Consider the following 21,005-nt stretch of genomic DNA (forward strand, 5'->3'; position numbering starts at 1 on the left):
GATGTATGTATATGTATGGATTGTGGTAAGAGTTGTATGAGTCCCTAATAAAATGTAAAAGAAGAAAAGAGAAAAAAATGATTAGGGCAAAGACTGTACAGATGTGCTTTATACAATTGATGTATATATATGAACTGTGAAAAGAATTGTATGAGCCCCAATAAATTGTTAAAATTAAAAACAAAAAAAAAATGTTTTTGTGTATAAAATCTAGGGTAACTATAGGCAGTAACTGGATTAATGGATCCTTGGGGATATGGCAGTGGAGGTTGAAGAGAAATAGGGAGCTAACAGTATGGGAATGAAGAAAATGTTTTGATTGTGATAATTGTACAACTCTTCTTGATGTAATTGGGCCTATTGGATTATATTGTGTGAATTATATGCCAATAAAACCATTGAGGTAAAAAAAAGGCGCCCTGGTGGCCTAGAGGTTAGGTGTAGAGTTGGGCTGCTAAGCACAAGCCCATCTGACAAAAAATCACATTCCAGTCTGGTCTGTGAAAGGAAGGCGGTTGCTAGGAGTCTTGAATACTCACTGGCTCAGAGCAGTGTACTTGCTCCCCATCAATCACCCACCCACCATATTTCATGGCAACATTGGTTGCAATCCTCAACCTTGGGTTCCTCCTTTCTGCTTGGCCCCAACTCTGCCCCTTCCTAAGCTTGCTTTCAGACAAATGCTGTCCTTTGGGTCCTGGCACATTAGAAGGGTGTCTAAATGTCATAGCCTCCAGGGGTTCCACCAGCCTATCAGACTAGAGCTGATCTAGTTTGTCCAATATCCTCTGCTCCCACTGTCCGGTTAGCGGGGCAGGCTGGGCACCATGTAGTTCTGAGCTCCGCTTCCAGAATGCCCATTCATAACCAACCTCATCTTCGGTTTCCTTGCTTAGATGGAGACCAACAGTTGCACCTGAGATGGCCACTTGCAAGCTTTTAAGATCCTATTCACCAAAGTAGGATGTAGAACAGTCTTCAGGGAGTTACAACCAACCTTCATTCACACCCCAAGATTATGATTCTACCCCTCAAACCCTGGAACCACCCTCATCGAGATGCATGGGCAAACACTAACAAAAATCAGGAAATGGTTAAAAACCGGGCAGTTCTGTTGTACTTAAGCGTCACTAAGAATTAGATACCTAACAAAGACGGGCCATGTTACTGTGGTTCCCTTTACTCAGTAGGGACTTATGTTGTGACTTCCACCATATGGAGAGCCATTGTGGAAAGGGGGCAAGGCTCCCAAGAGGCGACAAGCAGGAAAAGAACAGACACTGTCCACAGGCTGACCTGGGCAAGGTCACTGTTGCTTTGAGGATTAATCACCAAAACATTTAGGCTGGGTGGGGATTGTCACTCAGATCTATTTCTCAGTTCAATCCCCAGGAAATCTTAGCAGCAGTCCACAGACAACCAGCTGCCCCGTTTAATTGGATAATAGACATGGTCCAAGATCAAGCCTGTGCTCTTGAGCCACCCTGTACCCGAGTTCCCAGAGCAGTTCCTGGGCTACTTGATTCACCCTATACTTTTTTCCTGTTAAGTGACATGAAGTTTTCGCTGTCATGAAACTGGAATAAGGTCAATATTGAGCCATTCTGCATACCCCACCTACCCGACTGGCTAAGCCAGTAAGGAGATCAGAGTTCATTTGACCCCATTCACGTCTAACATTTCTTACTATGAAAACTGGTATTTTAGAGCACAGCTGTGGGGTTAGAATCACACAAGACAAGTTTTATGGAGGGTTTTCTCCCCCTTTATTGAGAAACTTAAGACTTAGATACATCAAATAAAACCAAAATTTTTTTTGGCGGGGGGGAGAATCAAAACCCACAATAGAAAAAAAATGTTAACATTATCTGGGCTATGGCAGAACCCAGAGAATATCTTTGTATAATTGAAAAAAAAATTCTAGGTGCTTCATAATTGACCTTTTGATACAAAATGACCTATTAATTCGTAATTTGTGGTTCTTAATGTTGACGTCCATAGGACAAGTTAGGGAGTCTTCAAACTTGAGCTGAAATTCAGGAGGGGTTATTTGGCTTCTGAATCCTGAAAAAACAAAAAAGCACCAATATAAATAACCAACCATGACTTCTTTGGCTGATGAGGCACCCACTGAGACTCTGGGTTGGGTGATTCTTTGAGGACTGATTGTGGGCTTGTGAAGCCTAACAGCATCTCTGGCCTCTATCCACTAGATGTAGCAGGCCCGCCAGCGCCTACTTGTTCTCTTCAACTAAGAACAGGGCTCAAGTCCCCAACAAGGCCATGCCAACTCTACCAGGCCAGACCTTCAAAGCCTTTTCCTTGCCCTCCCCCTGCCTTTGCTACTTGGTTTCCACTTTCCATCTGGTGGCTTTCGCCAATTCTTGTTAAGCTTCACTGACCTGAGTCTCTGCAGGTAGAGACCTGAAGTTTAGGGGTGGGGGGGTGGGAGATGTATTTTTAGTCAAGGGTGCCTGTCTTTACCACTAAATCGACACCCTGGATGCCAAGACCCGTGCCCTGTGTGTTCTCAGAGCTAAACAGCCCTCAAGGGAAACTTTTCTGACTCATGGCTATTCCAGACCAACAAGGACCTGCCAGGTGATCTTTATGGAGAACATGGTTCTCCTGCAACTCCAACGACTTTCTTTCCTCTGCATTAACGGAGTTATTGAAAGTGGCTCTACAAAGCACTCCCACATTCTTTTAATAACAGTCACAAACCAGAACCCATTCTAGGAAGGGAATTGATCAAACATACGCTTACTCCTTGTCTAAGAGGTAGCAGCAGCAGCAACAGCGCCCACCTTCTGGGCGGCTTCCTTCTTGGCATGATGAGCCTGTAGAACTGCAACAGCTTCATCCACCTGCCAGAAGTCACCAGTGGATCAGTGGCATCCAAGAGACTCCACCCACACACAAGCTGCCCTGGTACCCAGACCCAGGGCAGAACAAGTCTACCAGCCACTTTCCCAGATAACACCAGGAGGTCACACTCCTAAGGCATGAGGAGGCCACAGGGCAGCAGACTCCTCTCTGTGGCCCTGAGCCAGGTCAGCTCACCTTGGAGCGCAGGGATTCCGGGGACTCCAGCATGTGCAGCAACTCTGAGTTGTCTATCTCCAGCAGCATGCCCGTGATCTTCCCGGCTAGGTTAGCGTGCATTGTTTGGATGAGCGGGAACAATCGCTCTCCTGTAGGCAGGAATATTTACCCCCAAATCAGACGGAGTCACAGCTTAGACCTGATGCTGGTATTCAGGCCTGGGCTCTGTGGTGTGCGGGCCACTCACCCAGCATCTGCTTCTGCTCCTGTGGGGGTGCTGCGGCCAACATGGAGGCAGTCAGGGGCTCCTGCCCCTGCACGTGGACTGCAGGCTGTGGAGCCTGGAACCAGGTGGGCAGCAGGTTAGCAACAAAAGAAAGGGCTCTTTGCAGTGGTGGTTGGGGCAGCCCAGCCAGTCAGCATCTGACTGGCTGCTGCTCTCTGTTCACAACGACTAATATCAGTCCTTGGGGACTTAGGGATGCAGGGTACACAAGTGGCACGAAGGGATCATTCCTACACAGTGCTAGGCAATTATAATGTGAAATGAATGTACTAAAATGGACCGATAGCCTAAGTAAGGACACTACTCTAGCGTACATCACTGAGGTGATGAAGCATCTGAAGCCTTTTAAATAAGGCTACAGTGGACATTTGCGTAGGTGAGGCTTTTTCCTAAAGAGGACTATTTCTTAAAACGAATTCCCAATAGATATTAAGTAACAGGGTATAAATATTTTTTAATTACAATAACGTATGGATTGTGATAAGAGTTGTACGAATCCCTAATAAAATTTTTTTAAAAAATTACAATAATCCTCATAGGAGTCCCTGGTGGCATACTGGGTCATGTGCTGAGTGAATGGCAAGGTTAGCAATTCAAACCACCAGCCACTCCATAAGAAAATGAAGCTTTTTACTACAGTAAAAATTTCATCTCGGAAAGCCACAGGGGCAGCTTTGTGCTGCCCAATGGGGTCACTGTGTTGGAATCGACTTGACAGCAGTGGGTGGCTGGTTTGGGGTTTTATCACCCACGTCCCTTTATTGTAAACTTTTATCAGCCGTTTCATCACTGTGCAGAGTCAATGCTAGCCACAGCCTTAAAAGTAGGGTCCCACAGACTGTTACGTGGCATCAAGTTCTGCGGAGTTGCAAACGTAGAAAGCATGGGAGCAGGAAGGTTTAAGGGAGGGTACTATACACAGCAGCCAATGGGCTCGATGGCCGAGGGAAGCTGCTCCCCACAGCCAGCGCACACCACACTAAGACCATCTTGTCGCAGTGTGGGTGAGGTCGAACCAGAAGAGGTGATGTGAACTGTCCCTGACAGGGCAGCTAAGGATCAAGCAGGCCAGTTGGCATGGCCTAGGCGTGCGAAAACATGGAGTGAAAAGCAGGCAGGAAGCACCAGACCATTCCGCACAGTTTGCGTTTATGTTCATTTTACCTTTTTAGGGGTATTGGGGGGGGGGGGCGGGGTTACACGCCAGTGGTTCGAAGCCACACTGGGAGCAAGATGAGGCAGTCTCCTGTGAAGTCTAGGAAACCCACAGGGGCAGTTCTACCCCATCCTTCAGGGCCGCCATGAATCACAGTGGCCTTGATGGGAGTGACTTTTTTGGCTTTGTGTTTTCAAATTCCTGCCTTCTCCCATTCTGCCCCCCCCCCCCCAGGGCAGAGAGAGTGCTTGTGATGAATTTGCCGTCCAGGACACAGCAGGACCTCACCTGTAAAGGCGGTATGGCGGGATGGGGGCTGCGGACGCTGGAGGCATATTTGTAAGGGACCACAGCCCGAGGGGCAGAGGCAGCAGCTACGGCAGCCCGAGGAGCTAAGTTCTGCACAGATGTGGGCACACCTTGGGGGGAGGGGAGGGGAAAAATAACATTAAAGCCCATCAATTTGGGCACAGACCCATGAAACCCCATCGTTCCCCATCTGTGTGCACCCAATACCACCTCCAGACTGGCAGCTGTCAGTCAGCCCTTGCTGGGCGGCACCAGCCCCACCAAAGTCCATAGCCAAGCGGTCCGGGCACTCAGACCCTACAACAGACCAGCAAATGCACATCAGTGTTGGCAGCAACTGTCCAAGTGGCCACGTCCCACGAAAGGAGCAAGTCCAAAGCACGTCACATCTCACACGGACACAACACATCTCCCAAGGACCTCTCCTGCTTTCAGAGCCCACAAGGAGCCCCCAACTCAGAAAAGCACACTACATTCCGTCAGAGGCAATCCCTTGGAATCCACCCTGGAAGCACAGGTGGCGTCCAGTCACCCAGTGAGCCCATTGTGTTTGCTCGCACCAGTCAGAAGCGCCAAAGCCCCGCACCCAGAGCGTCTCTGCCATCTCAAGTACCTACCTAAGCACACAACTCAAGTTACAGAACCAGGACTCAGAAAACACTATGGCTGGTTGAGCCTAGTCGTCCTGACTCCCGCCTCCCTGGGCAGTGCCTCTCAAGGCCAGTTTGCTCACCGACTCTCTGAGTAGTAGTAGGGAGGCCACGAGAGGCCGGAGCATTACCAGTTGGAGCCAGATGGCGAAGAGCTGGACGAGGCCCAGACTGGCGTAAAGCACTTGGCATTCCTTGGAAGCCTGGTGAAAAAAAAAAAAAAACTGTGTACCAACAAAGGCCGGGGGTAGTGGGGCAGAGGGCTTCTTAACAAACGCCCCTCTCTGGGAGGGTACACGTAGGGAAACCAGGACAGGGACAAAGCCACCTACCTTGGGGTCTCCCGCCTTGCTGCCAGCGTGGATTAGGCCTCATCTGTGCCAGCTGGTTAGGCGTGTAATACGGAGGTCTTCCCTGAGCCTGAAATAGAGAATAGCACCCACGAGCTTTTAAAGGACTGGCCGCCACACGTGTTTGGGGGTTGTTGGGGGTGGTGGTGGTCAGCTAGAAGGGATCTGTGCTTATGAGAAACCAACCTCAGGAAAAGTTCCTACTTGAGGGGTGAATCTCTTATCACAATCCATACATCCGTCTACTGTGTTAAGCACATTTGGTGCCATCATCATTTTCAAAACAGTTTCTATTTGAGCCCTTGGTATCAGCTCTCGAGGGCATCTTTACTAATTTCTAGAAAGCCCCTGAGCTGTAAACCACTCCCTCCGCCCCACTGCATACTCCCAAAGCAGCTACCAGGGCCCCACACAGCCAGCAGACCCACCTGGGGAACTGCTGGCACAAAGTAGCCACCAGCTGCAGGCTGGAACTGATTTAAGATGGCGTTGGCAGGGAGTGCTCTCATGCCTGCCACCCGCTGCATGTACTGGTTGGTCAGGTGAGCCTTTCGCTCCTCCTTCCTCTGGGCCAGGGCTACATACAGGGGCTTAGAGCCCACAATGCGGCCATTCATCTCGGTGACAGCTTTGGTAGCCTCTTCTGGAGATGAAAAGCAGACGAAGCCAAAGCCTTTGCTTCTCCCATCCTCCAGCATCACCTGGAAAACAAGAGTATGCACTTGGACAAAGCTTTGCACTCAGGGGGTTGGAATGAAAAGCTACAAAAGGTGGGCTGTCCTAGGTCGTGGATTCTCAACCCCTTGATCCAGGTGGCACCCCTAGGCTGGCCCAAGGGTAAAACTAGGCAGTTCCAGTTCCCGGATACACATGGTTAGTGACTGACCAGGAAGAGATGCCCCCGCGACCTAGGAAGTTAGCCATCCCCGCAACATTCCTGAGAGCTTGGCAAGTGTCAGTGGACTGGAAGAACTCATCTGCTGAGGCCCTGGTCCCGGCAACATGAGGAACCACTTCTGAAATTCTACGTGCAGGCAGCAGTTATGGGACTGCGAGTCACCAGTGGGCAACGCCATTGATTGGGAGCCACACATGAGCAAGACGACTCTCTGGGTCCCAATTTCCATGCTACACTAAGGAAAAGAGCCACACCAGGCCACTGGCTCAGAATCTTGTCCACGAGCCACTAATGGCTTTTTTCCTTCACCGGTGATTGCTGTCTCTGACCTTCCTCTTAGAAGCACTTGCAGCACAATAAGGCTGAGCCAAAAAAGTACAACAATGTCACAGAAAGCTGTAACAAAAACCACCCATATGTGAGCCGATGCTCGTCAGCATACCCTCTCCTCCACCTAGGTCCACACAGATGAAGGGTCTCTTTCCATTTATTTAACCCTACTCCTTAATGATCCAGGGTCTAGTAGCCCCCCCCTCACCCCCCCGCACACTCAAATGTGTTCCTTGTAATTGTTCCAGTTTGGGGATCAAAAGAACTCTGAAAGGGACATCAGGATTGCCGGCTGGGTGGACTAAGGTTTTCTGATGGCATTTCCACCTGCAGGAACGAGCATGTGCATTGTTGTGATGGCTTGAGTCTCTGTTCACCTCTCCTTACTGCACCTGAAAACCTCTTTGCCTAACACCTCACCCCACCTTGTGAGTAATGCAGACAAGAGCTCAGAAAAGCCTCCATCCGCCAGCCCACCCTGACCCTTCTCTTTGACCTTCGCTCGCTGCATGTCTGCACAGCAGGACCAATACTGTACCAGGCTCTTCCCAGAGGCTTGTAGGTGCCACCCATTTCTGTCACAATCCCAAATGCCAAGGACACACAGCACTTATGCTCGTGTAACCAGGACTCAAATCCCTTACCTTTACAATGGAAGTTACCAACAAATAAAACTATCCTGCGTGCTCAGTGGATTAAAAGAAATTAAAAAAAAAATCAATGACGCACTGCTAGACAACATGGAAAAACCAAGCATCCCACCTTTTTGTCCTCTAAGAGCAGAATGGGAGTCCCTTAGGAAGAGGAGTGTGGCAGAGTTGTAGAGACAGGCCCCAAGACAAATGGAAACCACCCGTCTGGATTCCCTCTGCTCATGCTGTAGCACCATCTGTCCCCACACCAGCACGAGGCAGTCCGGAATGGGAAAGATTCAGGTGCTGAGGGCTCGCGTGGAGTGGGTGGTCAGGTTCATTCCCTTATTTGGGGAGGCTGGCACTACAGTATTACTCCATGAAATGCCATTCTCCAGAGCATTTTAACCAGATACACACTTTATTTACTACAGAAACTAACTGGTAGGCTATTCTCGAACACTAGGAAACCACAAATGAGATCGATGGAACCCTAAATGCCAATACACCTCCATCAAAGGCTTCTCTGCCTCTGGCCCCAAACCTCTCATTCAAATACCTTGGCACTGGTGATTGACCCAAAAGGAGAAAACTCTTTCCTTAGCTTCTCATCGTCGATGGTGTCATCCAAGTTCTTAATATAAAGGTTCACCCCCTGAGGAAGAAGCAGCAGTTAGTCGCACTCCTGTGCACTTTGTAGCCGACGAGACAATGGTGGCACCCAGCCCAGCACCCCTGGGCACTGGTTAGAAAATTCAAATTCTCAGGCCAGATCACAAAGCCGAGGGCTGGGGCCCCTGGAAGCCAAGCTCTGCAGCCACTGCCCAACACTAATGCAACCGCAGTCCCCACAGCTGCTCAGGGCTGTGTGAATCCAAGTGGCTCACATAACGACGAGCAACAGGCTGAGGCTCCCCTTTAACCCTGTTCTGCGGCCACTTCCAGAAGCCTGTTGGCAGAGGGGCTATGCTTTGGATTGCTAAGCCCCAAGGTCAAGCAAGTTACACTCACAGAAACCCCCAGGGGCAGTTTTGCCCTGTCATGTAGGGTTGCCTTGAGTCAAAATTAGTGGCAGTGAGATCCCTGAAAGCCTAGTACTCTTGGGGGGAGAGGCAAGAGTTCACCTAAAAACCCCAAAGAGAATGACCACAAAACAGAAGCCCATGGTGCAGGATGTCACGGTAAATAAATCCCCTGGGGGCAGGCTGAGCCACGACCACCTCTCACCTGGTAACGACTAATTCTCTCCTGCTTCAGCTGCTCAAACTTCCGTTTTAGCTCAGCCTGCCGCTCAACTTTCTTCTGTGCACGGCCCACGAAGATGGCCTTCCCACCAATTTCCTTTCCGTCCATCTCCTCCACAGCCTAGAGAGGAAGCACGTGCCTTTAAACCCCAGGATGTAAATGTAGGGGGTACGGAGGCCTGGAAGGCCCAACTGATTTCTGGGGAAAGCAATCGCTCCTGTAGGGCTATCCACTCATACACTCTGCTTCTGAGTCTGCTGAGCCATGTCAAGCCTCATTTAAAAGGGGGGCTATTGGTCAAACCCGCGAGCAAAGGTACCACCTCTATATAATAAGGGGACCAGATTTTAACATTGGTAAAGCAGGACACCACTGATAAAACTCATCTCCTGGCGAAATAGCCACACGGCGGCCGAAAACCGTATACTCTAGCTTGTCGTGCATTCTTTCCAAAAATAGGGACTTTTAAAAAACGCCATGGGACAAACTGTTAAAAAGCAGGACGTCTGGTCATCTTACTGTATAAACATGACCATCTCAGAGATGTGCATATGTGTATAACTTGCCTTCTAGTGAACGTCAGAGTTCCTTTTGTGGGTAGTAAAGGAGGTGCTAAGGGCTTAGTGCACACCACTTGGACGTTAGCTCCTTCACCTCTGAGTGGAACACATGTTGCGTCGTCTTTGCAGCCCATAGGGCCAGACAACTGACAACTCAAGGTTATGTGTCACGCACTTTGAAAACCGTCACGTTTAAATAATAACAATACGTAATATATTAAGGGTTTGAGGGGGTGGCAGAGGGAGGGAGAAAAAAGCTGATAGTAAAGAGCTCAAGAAGATATTGTTCACACATGGTTGATGCCAATAATTTCACACGTCCGTTTGAGATAAGGGACGTATGATTTATTATAATAAACGTCAAAGACCCCAATGAAAAGATTTTTCCAAATAACAAAAAGTTAACAGAAATGAATTACAAGATAAGGGAAAAAAAAGTTCAGTGATCGTAACGTGTGGCATCAGACAAGGTGATGCCAAAGCGCAGTACAGATAACCGTGAGCCCATTCCAGCTCCATGCTGCTGTGTTCAAGGCCCTGCCCCACACCCTAAGGGGACTGCCTCCTGCAAACCCTGGTGGTACTCTCACCTTATTGGCATCTTCGTGTTTCTCGTAACTCACAAAGCCAAAGCCTTTGGATTTCCCATTGGGATCTCTCATCACCTTGACACTTAAGGTCTTACCTATTTGCCAAAGGACAGAACTATTAGTAACACCATCTCTACTACAGCTTAGGGAGAGAATGCTTCTAGGAACCCATTTGAAACCAACTTCTCGCTGAACCCACCATGGCCTGCAGGGCAGAGGCCCCATGTCTGGATTCTAATGAGGTGGCCTTGGGGATGAGATGAGGTTGAAGCCTAGTCTTAGCTACCTTGATCTTTGTCATGCAAGGTATTTTACTTCGGGGCCTGGGCCCTCATCTCTTAAAAACCAACAAAAGGACGGGGTTCCAGGAATCTGGTGGGTAAAAGGGTGTCCCGGCAAAGGGCTCCCTCCAACTTACCAAATTGGCTGAACAGCTCTTTCAGACCCTCATCATCCATCTCTTCCCCAAAGTTCTTGATGTAAACGTTGGTGAATTCCTTGGCTTTGGCCCCAAGCTCGGCTTCCCGCTCTTTTCGAGACTTAAATCTGCCCACAAACCTACAAAGAAACCACATAACACGCACAAGTGACCACCCAGAAGGACTAAACAGATGATTTCCAGGGGCCCAAAGGACTATGTTAAGGGCGCACAGGAATTTAAAACCCAACCAGGCCCCACACAACCACCAGAAGGGCAAGCTCAGAGACGTCGAGTCCCCAGCAGAAAGTGAGGCAGGGCTTTCCTACAAGGACTAGTTGTAGGGCTCGTGGCTCAGACCACATCACACTACTCGTGAATGAACCCGCTGACCAGGTTTTCACAGCGTTCATTTCTATGCATCTAGGTAAATGCATAGAAAGAGCCTGGAAGGCTACGAATCAAACTGTTTTAACAGTGGCTAATCCTGGGAGCAGCAAGCCTGTTGGTGTATATTAAGAACCACCCTGTGTGTGACTTCTGGTATTATTTACATCAAACAGGAAATTTTTTTCTCTCAAATGTTTCCATCTCTTTTGTGATACTAGTGAAAAACCTGGCTGCTGGGCAAATTACCAATGTGACCCATCACCGACTTGGCCAGGAGGACCAAGGACAGACTTATTTAATGCCAAGGCTTCCCGCCCTCTATTTCTTTCCTCTACTTCATGCTGCCCCTCCTTCCCACTCTCCACAAGGTCTACTGCGAACAATGTCTTCCACAGCAGGAGAGCCAGTCCTGTATGCGGCAGCTGAGTCCTATAGGTAGGAGCAATTTGGGATCAACTTGAGAGACCCAGGGACAGACTCGACTCATCGCAAGGCCAAGGTCACATGGCTAGTCTACACCTTGTGGTCAGTCCAGGGCCCTCTCCACTCTGCCACTGGCCAAGACCCCCGCTCAGAGTGGGCTTAGAGCTGCCTTCCAGCCAGCCCCAGGTGCTGGATGCTCACAAAACCCAGACGCAGGCCATTTCAGGGGAGAGGCAGCAGGCAGGCCATGGCGTTGGCAGGAAGCCCACCTTGGCGAGTCAAAAGGGCTGCCACGGCTTGGGCAGGAAGACTCACCAGCCCTGGAGTGGAGAGGTAGGAGCAGGCCACTTGGGCCGAGAACCAGTAGCTGCCTTGTGTGTGCCAGTTAATACCAAGGTGGGGCCACGGCTGGCTCATGCGATGGCGGTTGCTCCAGACTGGGACACTCACACTTTGCGGTCATTGAGGAGCATGCCATTCATCTTCTCGATGGCCTTGTCGGCAGCCTCTTGGGTCTCGAAGTGGACAAAGGCATAGCCCTTAGAGCCGTTCTCATCACATACCACCTATCAAAGACAAGGGGGGCCACTTTAGCACCACTGGCCAGTCCCCAAGAGGGCGAGAACCTCATGCCCCCCACCTCAGGGCCCTCGCCTGTTTGGGAGGTCTCTAGCTACACCCCCCCCATCCCCGGCAGACTGCAGAGGTAAAGCCCAGTGCCAGGTAAGTGTGCCATTTATCATGGGGGTTTTACTTGCGATTTCCCACTTTCTTTATCAGGGTGCAAACCACAAGGCTCCCACTGCCAGGGCGGGAAGCAGTCATGTGGAGTCAACCCACACACAAGCACACACGCAGCCCTGATGGCGCAACGGTTCAGTGCTCAGTTGCTGACCAGAAGCTCAGTGGTCCAAGCCTATCAGCCACTCTGCGGGAGAATGACAACGTCGAAAAGGACTCCCAAGTCTCAGATTTGGTGGAGTCACACAAAGAACCCGGCAAAGCACCTCACACCAAGGCGTATGCACTGGGCAGAGCACAAGAAGCTTGGGTACTAGATGGTCACCAGGGATCTGGTAGGGCTTAGAGCTGTCTCTGGCCCTTGGGGATGTACCAGGATCCGCTGCCCACGGCCAAGGCACTTTCCCACCTGGTATTTATTGTGTTTTCAAGCGTCAACACTTAGCCCACGGAAATTGCTTAAACATTTACCTTGCAGGACAGAATGTTTCCAAAAGCAGAAAAAGTATCATAAAGTGCTTTGTTATCTATGGATTTGTCCAGGTTCTTGATGAAGACATTCCCCACACCAGATTTCCTCAGTGAGGGGTCCCTTTGCGACCACATGATCCGGATGGGCTTGCCCTTGATCACATCGAAGTTCATGGTGTCCAGGGCCCGTTCAGCTGTGAGAGAAAAGCACATCTCAGTGGAGGAAGATAAAACCTCCTCAGACATGTCTTTCTGTGAATGCTACAAATTATTACTCCAGGACTCCTCAAGGGAATCACTGATAAAAAAGCAACAGTCAAAAAAAAAAAAGGGGCATCAGATCTCTCTAGCTTAAAGTGTTACAGAGCATAGTCCCAGCAAATCACTCCCCCTCCTGACAGGAAGTCTCGTCTCTTCTGGGTTTGTGTCCTTGTTGGGAGAAGGGGGTGGCACCAAACTCAAACCAACCTCCCACCTGACTTCTATGAGCTGCGATGTGAAGCCTTTCTGCATGACCCCAGCAGCACAGCTGGGCCCCGCCCTCCCACCTAGGGATCTTCAGGTCTTCAACGGGGCTTCTGAGGAATCTGAGATATTATGGGCCCCCTGATTTCCATCACCCAGTGCCCTGAGGCCTTCCTTAATTTGCCAACCATATCAGGGTTAGCACTGTGGAAAACGCACAAGACCAAAAGCTAAAATAATATCCAGAAACACCTGTCTCCACTCACAATGAGGGCACCCAGACCTGACTTAAGCTATTATCTCATAGCAGTGACTTCACTCGTGCCATGACATCACCTACAACTTCCTCCCAGAGGGCATTCAGGCAGGGCTGGATTTAGGGGAGCCTGAGCCTGCACAACACTTCCCAAATTCAGGGGTCCAGGAGGTTCTTCTCCCTCATTTCCACCGCTGTCCTCAGAAAGCATGGAGGTCAAAGGGAAACAAGGAAAGTTCCCCATCTGCTGTGGGTCAGCTGGGAGCTCCCAGCCGATGTCAAGGCGCCCACTTCAACAACTCCTCTTCCAGCCAGCACTGCACAAGTCGGCCTAGCCTGACAAATCTGGTCGCACGCACACTTATTTATAGCAGGGAGAGGTCCTGCAGAGTTATGTGCTGGCAGACACACTGACTGGTGGCTTCTGTTACTATCTCTAAGTGACAGGACTTTTGTTCGCAAGAGTTAAGGTGGCAACAGATAGCACAAGTACCCACCACTCCCCTGACTGAAAGGCTCCACTCAGCTCCTTGCTCGTTCTCCTCCGAGGACCCAGAACTCCGCTCAAGAGGACAAGTCCAGTGCCCTGGTTCAGCGGCCTGCTGGGCCAGCGATGTTCTCTCTGCCTCATCAACACTGGACAGAGTGGGGACTCTGCCACAGAATGGCTTGCTTCACCCAGCAATGCTCTCTGCAGTTGTTCGCAAGGCCGGCACGCATCACGTGCAGTGAGATTAGGTTTCCTCAGGCCTCACTCCTGCCCCGCCTGCAGCAAACCTCTCCACTGCTCTCGTGTGGAGTGGGCAGGGCACTGTACTGGGAGTCCCAAGTTAGGCTCAACTGCTGTTCCTGGTACCTTCAGAAAGCACTTCAGTAAAGTGTCAATCACTAGGTGTGTGTGTCAGGTGGTTACCCTTGCCAGTCCCAAGCCCCAGCCAGTGGAATTCCAGGTGGCACTTTCCCAGACTAACTGATCACCCTTTCTTTAGCCAAGAATTCCTCTACCCCAGTGGCATGCTGGCCTGGCTACTGCCTGCACACATGGCTCGGGGGGCACCGATACAACCCCTCACAGAACTGTTCCCTACCTTCCTATCTGTCTGTCCTTAGGACCTTTGATAGACACAAGCCGATGACTCGGGACAGGGCAAGGGTGTAGGGGCTGCAGTTCTGCAATATGAAATCTTTGCAGGGAATTGGAATTTCAATCCACCTGTCTTTTTGGAGGACTTGGGGGTGGGGGGGAGCACAAGCCCATCCGTAGTGACCAGCCCACCAACCTGGGTCACACACAATCGAGTGGTACTGACTGTACTCTCATCCCTTCACTGTCTTCCAACCCACCTCCACCCAAGGTCACCCAGTTAGAGCAAGTGACAGAAGGGACTGCAGCCATCTGCTGCCAGGTGCAGCTTTCTTAACCTGCATCAAGCTCCCCGCCTGGCTCCTAGACGCTACACCCCGCCCCAGGCCGGGGACTTGCCTATGATTCCCAGGGCTGCCCAAGATCCCAAATTTTGCGAGCACAGCTTCAACTCACCGTCGGCAGGCTGCTGGAAGTTGACATAGGCATAGCCCAGGGAGCGGCGGGTGATCATGTCGCGGCAGACCCGGATGGACAGCACAGGCCCGGCAGGACTGAACTTTTCATACAGCATGGCCTCGGTGACGTCCGAGTGCAGGTCACCCACATAGAGGGAGGCCATGGGGTAGCTGCTGGCCGCAGCGTTCATCTCCCCGCCCCCCACCACCCCGAGCCCCGCCAGGAGGACTTCTTTTAGGGATCACCACAGGACAAAAGAGGTTCCCTCCGAGGCGAGGGCCGCGCGGCGGCTCACAGGTGGCAAGAGGCTGAGAGGCGCTGGAGTTGGCTCAGATACTCAGGACAACTGGAGTTCAGGGGCAGCTCAGACAAAAGGCGTTCCAAAAAAAAAAAAATCAAGAAACAATATGGCCTTCCCTGGGAGTTTGTCGTCTGCAGCTGTCCTGGTCTGAACCTCTAAAAATTTAAAAACTATGAGCTAAAATGGGGAATCCCCTTCTGAATTCTAAAAATTCTCCCAGAGGCAAGCAAATGCTGCCCACAGCGGCCTCCGGGACACGCGTTTCTCTATAAATATAGGCCTCGGGCTCCTGGCGGTTTAAAATTACAACAGCCAGGGGGAAGGGGGGAACCAAATGTTTGTCGGTGCCGACGGCACAAGCCCCGGCGGGCGAGCGTGCGCGCGGCCGATCCCACGCCGGCCCCGGGAAGGGCAGCGCGGACACGTGGGGCGCGGGCGGCCGGCGCGCGGGGGGCGAGGGCGGAGGCTGCCACGCGGCGCGCGGACGGGGAGGGTCGGTGGCGGGCCGCGCGGACGGACGGACGGACGGACCGACGGCGGCGCGCGGGCCACGGCGGAGGCGCGCGGACGAGGTCAGGCCCGGGCAGGCGGCGGGCACGAGCTGCTCACCACCCGCGGCACAGACGGACAGACGCGAAAGTGCGGCGGCAGGCCGGAAGCGTGCAAAAGTGACTTCCCTGCGGGTGCTTCGGAGAGGATTCGCCTTTTCTTCTTCTGTTTTTTTTGAGGGTTTTTAGTGCGATTTTGAGGATTTTTTTAGTCGTTTTCTTTTTTTTTCTTCAGGCTGCTGGGCCCGAAAGCAGCAGAGGCAGCGGCGACCCGGGGCGGAGAGAGGCGGCCGGGGGAGCCACCGCTCCATTTATACCCGCCCGCCCCGGGCGCTGCTGGTCGAAGGGCGCCTCGCGACCTGGGCGCAGCCGTGCCCGCCCACTCTGCCCGGGGGCCCGAGGCGGGGCGGCCGCGGGAGCGCAAGCCTGCGGCCGCACGACGCCACAGCGCCCCCTGGCGCGCGGAGGACCGCTCCCGCTCTGGGCTTCCAGCCCCAAGGGCAACTTTTCTGAAGACATAGATTAGGGCCCCGCCCCCACCCATCATTCCAGAACGGAATCCACAGACAATTGAGCCAGCCACGAGGATAGCGTTTAAAATCAACGTGTTGTCTAATTGCAAACTTAAGAAGAACTAAAATCATTTATAATTTTAAAAAAATGGAATACAGGGGATTACATGGTAAAGTCCTCAGAATGATGGGACTTAGCGTGGCTAGCTAGCAATGTCACAACCAGTAAGGCTGTTGCTTCCAGGGGTGCTGAAAGTATCTGAAAGGTGAATTCATTTTGGTAAAGCTTCAATAAAACAAAATGTAATCATTCCCCAATTTACAGTCGTGGCAGGCCAGATAATTGAGTTTATGTTGAAGGATGCAAAAATTATTTGTTCCTAAGTAAATGGGAGTTAATGTCTAGGCTTGGGTAATTATAAAAGACTTCTTTTTCATCTGCATGAGGGTCTGATAGGTCATTTGAAAGTCATGTGGGGTCTGGGATAATTCTGTGTTATGTGGGACTGCCCACCCCCTGCACTGCAAGCTACAGTGGAACCTGTGAAAGCCAGAACTCAATGGGACTGGCTTGGTTTCCTGGTTTCACAAGTTTCCTACCTTGACAGGATGCAGTCATCACTTTTCTATTGAACTCCATTAGTGGAAAAGGTTTGAGTTTTCCTTCACTGACAGGTTTCCATCTTACACGCTATCGAACATTCACAGGCTTTATTGTACGTAGTCACCCTTCTTCATGAAGGAACTCCTTATTATGCAACCCTGAATAGAAGTTACCGATAGACACATGTATTCCCCCACTGTACATGTGCATCCATGGATGTAAGATGGCTATAAGCAGATGTAAATAAATCTGAAAGAAGTGCCAGTGTTTTTTTATTAAACATTTTATTAGGGGCTCATACAACTCTTATCACAATCCATACATATACATACATCAATTGTATAAAGCACATCCGCACATTCCCTGCCCCAATCATTCTCAAAGCATTTGCTCTCCACTTAAGCCCTTTGCATCAGGCCCTCTTTTTCCCTCTCCCTCCCCGTTCCCCCCTCCCTCATGTGCCCTTGGTAATTTATACATTGTTGAAGTGCCAGTGTTTTTATAGCCATCCATTCATAGGAATAGTTTCAAAGGGCCCACTCTGTGCCAATGCAAGGAGTTCTGGTGGCATAGCTCACACAGTGAGTGCTGACTACAAGGTCAGCAGTTTGAACCCATCAGCTGCTCCACAGGAAAAAAGTTGAGGCTGTCTACTCCTGTAGAGATTTAAAGTCTCAGCAGTGCAAAGGGGCAGTTCCGCTCTGTCATACGGGCTCACTGGGAGTCACAATTGACTGGAGGCAATTAGTTTGCTTTTGTTTTCCCTTTTTCCATGCCAGTGGCAGATAGGAGTGCTGGTGTTCTTTAGGGCAGGGCTTCTCTCTCCCTCTCACCACAACCCCCTATGTGTTTCTGACACTTGAACTTTACAGGAGCAGAAAGCCCAGCCTTTCTCCCTCTGAGCAGCTGAGGGTTTCAACTGCCGACCATGTGTCTCAGAGCCTGAGGCATAACCACACCACCACCAGGGCCCTTCCTCTCTCCCTCGTGGAATGTATAGTGTAGCTGGTGTATTAGCTCAAGAAGTATTTATGTGAGCGTTCCCCTGTGGATAGAGACACCCCTCAGAGAAACCTTTTCAGACCACCCCAGCTACAGTCACCTGCTACTCTCAGCGCCATCACTCCATGTGAGGCGCCTTGGAGTTGGGTTGAGGCTCCTGGTGACCGTGTGACAAGAAGGCTGGGTGGGTTCAAACTGCCTTCCTTTTGGTTAGCAGCTAAGTATGTAACCCCTGTGCCACCAGAGCTCCTTAAGGCTAAGTGCTATTAAGTGGATTCTGACTCATAGCAACCCACTGCAAGAATGGACACGTAGACCTACCCCCTGGGGGTTTCTAAGCTGTCAATCTTTATGGGATCAAGTCTTTCCTCCTGAGGAGCTGCTGTTAGCAGCTCCGTGATTACCCATTGAGTCAACCTTGTTCCTTATTGGGGCTCTTATTTTTGCCTGAAGTGATGTGGCTTATAAGTGTTTATCTCGTCGAAGTGTATCTTCCTCCAGTGTATACAACTTCATGAGAGCAGGGACGTAGAACCATACCTAGCATGGCATATCCTAGGTGTTCAATAAATATTTGATTGAACAAATACATAGATGAATGAATGCTAGGCACCAGTGAGCAAAAGTGAAAGTCGCTGCGCTCATGAAGCTTACTGCTCTGGGGGATCTTACTACCTACATGAGCAAGCGAGTTCACAGCTCTGATCCTCAGACTCCCCAGCTGTAAGTATAATAAATTGGCAGTGAGTCAATTCTGACCCCAGCGACCCTACAGGACAGGGTAAAACTGCCCCTGTGTGTTTCTGAGACTGTCACTCTTTATTCTAATCCTAACAGAAGCACTCTCTCACCAGAGTGGTCATGAGAATAAGCTACTTGGCATCCATCACTTACGCAGATGTTGTTGTTGTTACCAAGTGCTTGTGTGCTGAGAAGAGAGAGGAGAGAAGTTACCCCTGGGAAGACCCTGCCTGAGTGGGGGTGTGGGGCTGAAGCAGAGGGAACAAGAGTAACTGTGGGGGGTGTGGGGGGCCGAAAAGACAGCCAGCTCTTGGGGAACTTGAAACATTCTGAACTTTATCCTGAGATTAGAGGGCAGAGTTGAAGATTTTAAGGACAGTACCTTGGAACAAATCGCATAAAACAAACAAACACCTCCCTTGCCCCCACCCCACCCACCCTCTCTGGCCACAGACAGGTTAAAGGGTGGATGCAAGGACACTGTAAGGTGATAAACCAACTGAGTAATGACCTCAGACATGAAAGAAGTGACTAGATTTAAGATGTTCCCTGTTCTTGTTCTTAGGTGCCTGCAGTTGATTTGACCCACGGTGACCCCACGTGAAGGAGTAGAATTGGCCTGTAGCATTTTCAAGGCTGGGTGTGTTTGCTGTTGGGTGGGTACTGTCTTTGTCCTGTTTAAACACTTAATAACTGCAACTCCCAATTCATTTCAAAAGGCCAACCTTAAGTTAATAGGGAAGTCTTAATTACGCCACCCAGGGACTCTGGGATTGGGGCGGGGAATCCATTTGTTTTTACAGGGAGTCTGCACTGGATAAATGGAATGAAGTGCCAAGAGAAAGAATGTGGCCAGGGTTGGGAAAAGGTTGCTGTCAGATGCCATGGAGTTGATTCTAACCCCCAGCAGCCCTGTGGACACGCTGTGTGACCTGCTCCATCCTCCCAAGCACTGTGAGGTGTGAGCCATTGCGGCAGCCCCAGTGTCCCTCCATCTCCTTGAAGGCTGTCCTCTTCTGCCCCGGCCTTCTATTATACCAAGCATAATGCCCTTCTCCAGGGAGTGGTCCCTGCTGGCTACATGTCCAAAGTAAGTGAGAGGAAATCTCACTATTCTCCAATCTGAGGAGCAATCTGGCTGCACCGTTCCCCAAACAAAGTTGCTTTTCTTGTGATAGTACATGGCATATTCAGGATTTTTCTCCATCCCCACGATGCAAATGCATCGGTTCTTTGATAGTTCTTATTCATTGTTCAGCTTTCACATGAATAGGAGGTGGTTGGAAATACCATGGTTTGGATCTAACACACCTTAGTCCTCAGATTGACATCCTTTTTTCTTTGGGTCATGCATTTGTGACAGTTTCCTTTGTCCTCCTGCTTAAGCCATGGGTTTGTTATAAACCTTTGGACACCAACATGAGCTGGTGTGGACGGCTTCTCGCCTCTGGATGATGGGTCTTTGTCCACTTTAGGCCTCAATCAATGTTCTCCATAGATTACATTTGAGATTTGGGCTCTCTTTCATCCTCTGCATAGCCACAGCCGTCTAGTGATCTGGGTTCAGGGCTGTGGAGGCTGATCTGGGGGTGGGGGGGTGGGGGAGTATTCCATTGGACTAGTTCTCTCCATGTGTCTTCTGGTTTTTTCCCTTCCCCCTCTGTTTATTGTGAATTAGGTGGGGTTTACATTTCATCATCAACTTTGTATTCAACAACTCAAAACCTCCCCTCGCTTTTCCTTCGATTCCTCTTCTCTGTGGAGAGTGATCGCTTCCCTTTCACCCAAGTCAACCCCAGGCCACCCTCTAACCTACTGCATCACCTCCCGACCTCTTCCCATAACCATCAAGTCGGTTTCTCTTCGTATGAAAACCTCTGCCGTCAGTTTTCCTTTGTAACAGCGATCCCAGACAATGTCTGCCCTCTTGTGATACACTAACCACCTCAGCGTAGGGGTCTGCAAGTCCATTCAAGTGGTGAGGTGCTTCACGGTTTCTTCCCTATACTTTAGCCAGGCGTAGTGTTCCTCGTGTGTAAGTACCACAGTTTACTTTCCCTTTCTCCCACTGGTGGGTGTTCAGGCTGTTTCCATCTTCTTGCTATTGTGAACCGTGCTGCCGTGAACATGGGGGTGCACTTGGTCCTTACTTCCTTAGCATGGATAGCCAGCAAAGGGACGGACGGCCGAGTCATTCCGTATATTTTCAATTTTAATTAATCGCTTTTCCTCTGGGCAGGAAGAGACCAATAGCTGAGCTATTTTCCAAAGTCGGCAGTGGACCATCGTCTTGTGAAATATGTTGTGCCGATTGACTTTGGCCCAAGAGCTGGAACCATCTTGAAGTTATCATTAGCAAAATTTTACTCGTCTGTTGCATTAATGGGAGAAAGACGAGGTTTTCTACTCTTGTAAAGAGTTGGTTTCGGGAGGAGGCGCGACCTGGGACAAGAAAAAAGAAAAAAAAAAAGAGTTGGTCTCAAACTCAACGGGGCAGTTGGACCCTCTTTTAAGGTCACTATGAGTCAGCATCGATTCG

General features: G+C 50.3%; 1 protein-coding gene and 1 non-coding gene across 7 annotated transcripts; both read right to left on the reverse strand.

The window, feature by feature from the left end:
• Positions 1–1,771: 1,771 nt before the first annotated feature.
• PABPC4 (poly(A) binding protein cytoplasmic 4) lies at positions 1,772–15,923 on the reverse strand. 6 transcript variants are annotated; one of them, XM_075554255.1, is made up of 16 exons: positions 14,756–15,923; positions 12,495–12,688; positions 11,733–11,848; positions 10,470–10,609; positions 10,052–10,146; positions 8,884–9,021; positions 8,216–8,311; positions 6,225–6,497; positions 5,779–5,866; positions 5,530–5,649; positions 5,007–5,093; positions 4,776–4,906; positions 3,293–3,386; positions 3,064–3,194; positions 2,808–2,867; positions 1,772–2,064 (listed from the first exon to the last, which is right to left on the reverse strand). In XM_075554255.1, exons 1-16 carry the CDS (start codon positions 14,946–14,948, stop codon positions 2,047–2,049), a joined length of 1,974 nt encoding a protein of 657 aa, XP_075410370.1. In that variant the 5' UTR covers positions 14,949–15,923; the 3' UTR covers positions 1,772–2,046. The 6 variants fall into 6 exon arrangements, with proteins under 6 accessions (XP_075410370.1, XP_075410362.1, XP_075410351.1 ...); XM_075554247.1 differs by having other exon boundaries at positions 2,762–2,867; XM_075554236.1 differs by having other exon boundaries at positions 1,773–2,064; positions 2,768–2,867; positions 14,756–15,922.
• LOC142437831 (small nucleolar RNA SNORA55) lies at positions 7,830–7,963 on the reverse strand. The gene has a single exon (XR_012782343.1). It is a non-coding gene; the product is annotated as a small nucleolar RNA SNORA55 (small nucleolar RNA).
• Positions 15,924–21,005: the final 5,082 nt, after the last annotated feature.

The sequence above is a fragment of the Tenrec ecaudatus genome, chromosome 1, assembly GCF_050624435.1.
Source record: "Tenrec ecaudatus isolate mTenEca1 chromosome 1, mTenEca1.hap1, whole genome shotgun sequence".
Classification (NCBI taxonomy): Eukaryota; Metazoa; Chordata; class Mammalia; order Afrosoricida; family Tenrecidae; genus Tenrec; species Tenrec ecaudatus.